This window comes from Physeter macrocephalus, chromosome 15 (genome assembly GCF_002837175.3).
Source record: "Physeter macrocephalus isolate SW-GA chromosome 15, ASM283717v5, whole genome shotgun sequence".
NCBI classification, from domain to species: domain Eukaryota; kingdom Metazoa; phylum Chordata; class Mammalia; order Artiodactyla; family Physeteridae; genus Physeter; species Physeter macrocephalus.
In genome coordinates, this window is record NC_041228.1 from 47,230,777 (window position 1) to 47,239,441 (window position 8,665).

Here is an 8,665-nt window from a genome sequence, read left to right on the forward strand (position 1 = left end):
CCTCTCTTGTATTCTTTTCCTAATGATACCAATACCTAAAGTGTTGATCTGTTTAATCTAGTTCTCTCTTATGGTGCCTTGTTTCCAAGTGTGTATTTTGTGATCTTTGAATGTGAACTCATTTTCCTTGGAACTTTATCTATGGGAATTGCTTAAGTCCTAATTTCAGGTTTATTTCCTCCAGAAAAGATATGTTTGTGTCTGCCAATCTTGTTCTACCAATATGAGACTACTTTAATCTCTGCTTGTGATGTTTTTGGATCATTTAGGTAGTTAATGTATTTGGACCAGAAGCTTGGGTGAAGGCTACCTTGTCATTATAAACTTAGTGAGATGTTTTATTTCTTTCTTTCACCCTGTGTCAGGGTCAAGATAGGCAAGTTTCTTTGCTGTCTCCTTTTGTGTTGTAGAGTTTGTTCCTCTTTCGCCCTTTAGTGCTGGAGTCTTTTATTCTATTTATCTTGGATTTTCTTTAATAATGCTCATTTCCCATACAGACATCAAAGGAGAGCCTGGGTGTTTTTGTGCTTTATAGATCCTCCCAGGGCAGGGCAAAAGCTGGCTTTGGTACTTGGTAACATCTCAGGATTTATATTTTGCTTTATTATGGGTTTAATGTAGTATTCAGAAATTTGTTTTTAAACATGCTTTTTTTAATCAAAAAATTGTTAGGTCACTCAAAAATAGGGTTGTCAGGATTTTTAATGTCAGAAAATGGAAGAATGGAGGTACCATCCTTCACTTCTCTTTTTTGAAAGGATAACTGGCTTTATTATTTTATAAATGTGCCTTCCAAATAATTATGGTAGTACACAAAAGAATGAAGAAGTGAAAATCCTAAGTACCCATTTAGACATTAAATACATAATATTCCAGACATCTCTTTATTGAGGAGGAGTGGAGGCAGGGAGGGATAATGTAGGAAGGGAAGGAGAGAAGTTGATAGAAGGAAGTAAAACTGAAAACATTGCTGAATTTGTATAAATGTTTCTTCCTTCCAGATATTTCCTGAGATCCCTAAATAAGAAAAACACTATCAGGTTAGAATCAGTATTTGTTTCAAACTACATATTTTGATTTTAGATACTGTTTGTTGGCTCCTGCTGTGAAGAGTGAGGAAATTATTTGTGCTTCCTCTACTTCCCCGCCTGCACCTCATGCCAGTGCCCCTTTTCCCCCTTTTTAGGTGACTTGCATGGCTACAGTATTCCTTCTTAGGCTTGAAAATCAGTAACAGTCAGAATATATCTCAGTGTTGATCATTCTCCCTTCATTTTTCCCAGAGTAAAGTATGCTATTTTGATTTGTAGGTGCAGTTCTTTTTTATTTCAAGGAACTTTTCTATTACATCTTTAAAAACATTTTTATATTTGCTGGGTTCTCTACATTTAAGACATAACTCTCCTTTTATTAAATCACCTTTTCCCTTCACATCCATTTCTTCTACGTTCATTGTGGTTTTCTTAAGCTCTTTCACTATATCAGAAATGCAAATTTCAGTTGTGTCTCTTCTGTTCCTCACCAGCTATGTTATGTGACCTTGAGGAAATTACTTCTTTAGCCTTCTGTTTCCTCCTGTGCAGAATGGGAACAATAATAGTACCTCCATTTCACAGGCCTTTTGTGAGAATAACATATGATACTACTTAATAAAGCATTTATAACAGTGGAAACAGTGTTAGCTATTTCTCATTTATTTAATTCTGAAATGGTGTTATTAGAGTTCTCAGTTTGTTTACTTAGCATTCATTCCCATTTCATTTCATTGTGTTTTTTTCTATATTTAACTTTCTTGTTCTTATTTTATTGCTTTCATGTTCTTATTAATTTTATTTTTTATTTATGGGTTATTATCTCTTTCAGACTAGGTTCTTTAACTGTCTTTTGCAGTTATTCCAGTCTATTCCAGTCTTTTGCAGACTATTCCAGTCTCTCTCTCTTTTTTTTCCATCTGGATGTGGAGTGGCTTTCCTGTTTTCTTTCATCTTGCAGCTATTTAAAGTAGAATACCCTGTCCAGATATTGTTTGCTGTGTGAAACATCATATGACATCTTATTGCAGGGATTACATTCTGAAACCAGTTTGTGAGGCAAAAATTGAATGTTGTTGAAATCACTCCTACCCATCTTAGCTTGCTCATAAAGAACAGAATTATCCTGATGCCGCCATACTGTTGGTATGGCAACATGTTCAGTCAAAGGCACATTGCATGTCCCATCTAGTTTCTATTGCCTGAAAACAATTGAGGAAAGGGGAGGGTCAGGTAAAGCTGTGTGCAGCTCTTTCTTGGAACTGGAATTAAATATGTACCAGGGAATATATCTTATCCCAGAAGAGAATAACTTACATTTTAGGTTATTTGCCTAATTTGTCAGGGATGCCTGGAGCCTATGCCTTTGGTCAGTGTCAGTCCCACGTACCTCTCCATGCCATTAGTTCCCTCCCAGCAGTCCACCAGCGGTTGTTTTCTCTTTCCTGCTCAGGCTACTTTTTCCCAAATTTGTATTATTAGTAAGAATTCTCAGGTTTGGACAGTTCTGTAGCACTTTTTAATGAGTTGGGGGAGGGTTAGGAATCAGTTGCATTAATCTTTTGGTTCTTTGCACAGCCAACTTTTTGAAGTCTGTGGCGTGGGGTTATGCGTTTCTTGATTAATTATAGCTGTCGAGTTTTATTTGTTCTTGGATGGGGAGGAGTTGACAGAATGATGGTGCAGCTGCTGACTTTTTCCTATCTTTCATTTATTTCATTAGCATTAGTAGAGAGGCTATGTCCTAGATTTATTCTACCAAATCTCTCATTTTTTTGTTAGAACAATTTTAGGTGCTCTAGGTAGGATTTGCTCTCTAAGATAATAGAGTTGACTTTGTTCTTCTACATGGCTGCAGCTTCTATGTATAAATGTGCTACTGTCTTGATGTTTCCCTAGGCTTGCTCTAGCTACTCTAATGTATTCCCTGCCTTTGTTCTTTTTCAGCCCTCCTTTTTCTTCTTTTGCTGCAGACCAGTCTTAGTTTTCCTAATCACTTAGTTCCCAAACTTTCTTTGAATATAGGATATTTTTATCCTGTGCATTAAACATAATAACTCTTTGACCTCTACCCAACCTGATTTGACTTTTGAAAGACTGTGATTTGTAGTTCTCTGAAGCCACTGAAAAATGCCAGTAATAGGAGGATTTCTGTTTTTTAATGCTTTTTTACTTAATGATTTTACTAAGATATATAAGATAAAGCTGATTTTTCTTTACTATTTAAACTTTAAAATTAGCATCCCTTACTAGGAAGCCTCTAAGAATATTTAGGAGAATGATACCAGCAGCTTTTTAGACAACTGCTTTATGAAAATCATATGCCTTCCCATTTGTGTTCTGCTATACTTATTAGAAAATGTAAAAGATTTAATTTCAGTTTGACATTTCACTGTATGACTAGAAAATCATTCTATAAGTTTGAATCCCTGCAAGTCTTCTTCTAGGCCCTTTCCAAAAACTCGGAAGCAGTGTAACAGCCTGGTTAATAGCTGGTGCTTTTATTCAAGGAGACCTGGTCAATCCCAGTTCTTCCATATGACAGTTTTTTGATTTTCTACAATGTACTTAACCTAAGTCTCTGTTTCCTTATTGGTTAAAATTGGAATAATAGTGTAAAACTAGTAATGAGATTATATGAAGATTAAATGAGTTCTTTTTAGAAACAGTGTTAAGATAGTATCTGGAAATACACAAATGTAAATTACTTACAGTAAACAGTATCTGCATTTAGAGAACTTACAGTTTTTTAGTGGAGATGTGATATAAATAATTATAACAGAATATAGAAATTGATGAACATCTAGGAATCACACAGGTAAAGTTCTGTGGGAGTTCTTCATAGCAGACTTACTTTTAAATGAAGAGGATTAGAAAGCCATTGTTAAAGAGGTGAAGAACATGTTCCTTGATATATAGTAGACACTAAACAATTATTGAGTGAATGCACCTTGAAAGATGGTCAGATGTGGAGAGAGGAGGATACTGTATCACATTTTTTGTCATGAACAAAAGCAGAGAGGGTCCCAGTATATTTGTTCGGAGGTGCGCCTGGTTTTTTGTTTGTTTTGTCTTTTTGTGTGATTCAGTTTAACTGGCATACAGGGTTCATGAAGAGGAGAGTGAGAAGTGATTGAGGAAGTAGAATGGAGCCAGTTTATGAAGAGCCTTTCCCATTTAAGGGTCAGACTCAAGAGTTTGTGTTTTCTTTGGTAGGTGGGAGAAGTCATTGAAGGGTTTTGAATGGCACATGATAGGATCATGGCACATGATAGGATCATACATACTAAAGTCCATCATACTGGACTTTAGGAAGATGCACCCAGCACAGGGTATTTCCAGTCCTAACTGTCAAAGGTGCTTTAGGAATTTGGTGAGTTTGTGTTTTAAATTATTTTGTGGGTGAGGTGATTCAGCAGCGACTTCTGAGTCCTGATTTGGGGCTGTGAGGAAGAGAGCCACTTTACCTGCAAAGCTGCTCTGGTTGAAGGTGGGGTTAATATTGCCCTCTCAGCCCCTCCATCAGTGGTATGATCTCAAAACACTGAAATTTCATTTAGTGAAAGGGTTCTCCTGGAAAAAAAGTGTTTAAAAACAAGCTAGCAATGTACATGTTGGTTGCCTTTGAGAGGAGATTGGCTGGAGAAAGTTGTTTAATTAGAGGACTTTTGCAGTAATCTTGGCATGAAGTGAATACGGAACAGACCTGTTGAATGGGCAAGAAGTCATAGAGGCAAAAACTTACAGACCTGGTGACCTCTGGGATGTGATCACCCCACCCAGCATGGCAATTTCATTAAATGCATTTTCATCACTTAGCAAGTTTTTGAAACTATGTTAATTTTGACAGGTGCAAAATCAACATGCAAAAGAAGAATCTCTTGCCGATGAACTCTTTAGGTAAAGTTTAATTTCAGCTTTCTCCTGAATCTTGTATATAAAATTCAGTTCTATTGATAGAGTTTAAATATTTGTTTTTTCTATCCTTAGAAATAGACACTTTAGTACCTTCACCGAAAGAATATTTTGTCTTGTTTTTAATATAGGTATTTCTTTTTACTACTTGAGCACCTCTTAATTGAGTGTACTGGATATAGCTTCAAGGTTTGAGCTTAATTCACTTATACTGTATCACAAGATATTTAAAATTTATTTGGGGCATTTAGGCAAAAGAAGGTCCCTGAGCTGGGTGAATTTGGCTGATAAATTTGTGAGATTTTTCAGCTCTGAGTAGAATTATGAATGAATGGGGTTTTGAAATAAGACAAGTAAAATACCAGACCATTTGTTAGTTTTATTTGGCACATACATAAAAATAAGAAGCTGGATTAGAGTTTCAAAGCAGGTTTTTATGGGAGGGTTAGAGGAGTTATAATGGATGATTATAATTTAATTCTGATTTAACATTTTCAGCATTCCTGCAGACCCAACAAACATTATAATAATTAGCTCACAAATATTCATAAACAATATTGTAGGTAGATACTGGCTAGGGGAGAATAACGTTTTCCCAAGAAATACTGTATTTTTGAGTCTGTTTTGTAACCAGTTTGATTCTTTAATTTCATTATTGACAGTGTGAATCATTGATGAAAATGTTGACAAATGGTGCTGATTTTTCATAAGTACAGTCAGATGGGAATAGTTTCCCAACTACATTGTTTGTTATAGGAGAAGACTTTATAACATAATTATATTTTAGGTTCATTATGCTCTTGGTGAAAATGATATAATTTAATTTGGGAGTGGAGAGGTCTGTTTGCAGCCATCCTGGAGGAAGTATAAAAACATGTATTAATTTTTAAACTATTGTTTTCATTAATTATTTTAGTGCTTTTACAGGATTTTTTGATGATGTTTTACTTTTACCAAATATTCATCAAAGCAACATCAAAAGGATAAATGACAGTAAAAATGTCAGTGCTTAATATCTGATCCCAAGGATAAAATTAGCATTCTCATTTCTGTTTGCAAAAGTGTGTCTATATTTTGAAAGCTCTTTAACTTGAAAAGTGAAGGGAATGCTGTCATATATCTAGATATCATTTAACTGTTTCTTTCTTTGCAGATACAATCCTAATGTAAAAAGGAGAAGATAACAGGGTTTTATGAAGAAGCCATGGAAAAACATTTCCTATCAAGTATTTACATCGAGTTTCCTCTGGGATACATGCATATAGTTTATAGAAGATTTAAGTTTATGGCCTAAATTTGTTAAATAAAATGAACAAAACTCCATTTCTTTTGTGTGTGACAATTAGTATTGTTTATTCTGTTTTCAGTCTTTGTTATCTAATCTTTTATAATAATTTTTTTTTCATTTTTAAATGTTACTTTAACTTATTGAATAGTTACTGTGGTCACAGTTCAAAATTCTAAAAGTATAAAAAGGGTGAAACATTAAAAGGTCTCCCTTCTACCACTGTCCTAGCTATTCGTTTCCCCTCCTCTGAAAAAATCCATGACACTCATTTCTTATGAGTCTTTACAGAGATTTTTAATATCTATTCAAATTTCTCTGTGTATAATTTTTCAGTAATTTCCTATAAAAACGATAGCATAATATATACAGTGTTCTGTACCTTATTCTTCACTGACTAGATTGGAAGGTTATAGTCATATCAAAACATAATTTTTTCTGTTTATTATTTTTTTCTTTTCCATTATGCCATAGTCTTCCCTGAGCTGAAGTAACCCAAGTGAAATGGATTTCAGTGTTGAAGATGTCACCCACATATTATTCTAGTACTGGAAATGATAGTGGAAGACTTCATCAAGCTTGTGTATCTCACTAGAATGAGATAAGACCTATTTGGTGGTCTTACTGAGCTGGGTGTTTTGAGCCTTTTAGAATCCTAGTTTTTGTATCTATAAAGTAGAAATGGTAAGATCGTCTTCTTTCTACCTTAAAGGGAGATGGTAAGAAAAAAATGTCTTTTTCCAAATTTTGTCATATAGACAGCTTTGGCTGTACATTAGGGTAAAGTCTTTTTATCTGCTCTAAGGACTGATGCATTTTGACTTAGGAGGTAGAACATGCTTTTTATACTGACTGAAAACTTCCTAGTTTCACATAGGTTCTGCCACCCTTTTTCAGGTTGTGAGAGATAGCCTAGCATGAAAAGTTATATCATAAATTAATTTGTACTGTTGCTAAGCCTTCATGGAAGATTTAGTGTTCCTTCATATTCAGTCAAGGGAAGTCACCACATTTAAGTATCTGGCTAATATACTTTGCACCCTTGACCAGCCTTCATTACATGTTTTTTCCTCTCAGGAGATAGTTTTTAAATGTCCTAGCTTTTTCTTGTTTCTTTGTTTCATTATCCCTTCAAATTCTTTGTTTAGGAAACATTAAATGTGTATTTTATATAAAACATTGCCCTCCACTACATTGAAAGAATTCAAAGATAAATGAATAATGGTCTCTCTAACTTTCTAGGAGTAGTCTAAAAGCTCAAACACTCCAGAACTGATTGAGTTTTTAAAATTCCCTTTAAGTTCTGTTTAGCTTAGAAAGTATTGTTAAATAGATGAACGATGTTTGCCATTGCTTTGCATAGATCCTTCAGTGCTGCACAATTTTTATAAAGCTCTTAGCTCTGCCCTGAACAACTTTAGTCACACCCATGTTTGGGTAAGGTGTGTACCTTTTCCCTTGGATTTTTGGGGGACTCTTTTCTAAGGCTTTACATGTTTTAGGAGGAAGAGGGGAGGTGTAACTTGCCACCTTCCTTTCTTAGTCAGATGAATGGGAACTCTGCCCCCATTTTTGATCTGGGCCTTTAGGTGGTGGCAGGGAAGAGGTAGCCTGGCCTCTGGCCATAATCTCACAATTGTCCATTGCCCAGCAGCACTTTTTTTTTTTTAACATCTTTATTGGAGTATAATTGCTTTACAGTGTTGTGTTAGTTTCTGCTGTATAACAAAGTGAATCAGCTATATGCGTATGTATATCCCCATATCCCCTCCCTCTTGTGTCTCCCTTCCACCCTCCCTATCCCACCCCTCTAGGTGGTCACAAAGCACCAAGCTGGTCTCCCTGTGCTATGCGGCTGCTTCCCACTAGCTATCTATTTTACATTTGGTAGTGTATATATGTCAATGCTACTCTCTTACTTCGTCCCAGCTTACCCTTCCCCATCCCTGTGTCCTCAAGTCCATTCTCTACGTCTGTGTCTTTATTCCTATCCTGCCCCGAGGTTCATGAGAACCGTTTTTTTTTTTTTTTTTTTTTTAGATTCCATATGTATGTGTTAGCATACGGTATTTTTCTCTCTCTCTGACTTCACTCTGTACGACAGACTCTAGGTCCATCCACCTCACTGCAAATAAGTCAATTTCGTTTCTTTTTATGGCTGAGTAATATTCCATTGTATATATGTGCCACATCTTCTTTATCCATTCATCTATCAATGGACACTTAGGTTGCTAACATATCCTGGCTATTGTAAATAGTGCTGCAGTGAACATTGTGGTACATGACTTTTTGAATTATGGTTTTCTCAGGGTATATGCCCAGTAGTGGGATTGCTGGGTCATATGGTAGTTCTGTTTTTAGTTTTTAAGGAACCTCCATACTGTTCTCCATAGTGGCTGTACCAGTTTACATTCCCACCAACAGTGTAAGAGGG

The 8,665-nt window shown here is 35.5% G+C and overlaps 1 protein-coding gene across 3 annotated transcripts in view; it reads left to right on the top strand.

The window, feature by feature from the left end:
• Positions 1 to 6,269, top strand: part of NBN (nibrin) — a 45,689-nt gene extending 39,420 nt beyond the window's left edge. For 2 of the 3 annotated variants that reach the window (XM_007116260.3, XM_007116262.4), the window contains exons 14-15: positions 4,882 to 4,931; positions 6,100 to 6,269. In XM_007116260.3, coding sequence (XP_007116322.2) covers positions 4,882 to 4,931; positions 6,100 to 6,130 — 81 coding nt within the window. In that variant the 3' untranslated portion in view covers positions 6,131 to 6,269. The remainder of the gene's footprint in view (positions 1 to 4,881; positions 4,932 to 6,099) is intronic. The other variant, XM_028500445.2, reaches the window with a different exon arrangement.
• The last annotated feature ends 2,396 nt before the right edge of the window (positions 6,270 to 8,665 follow it).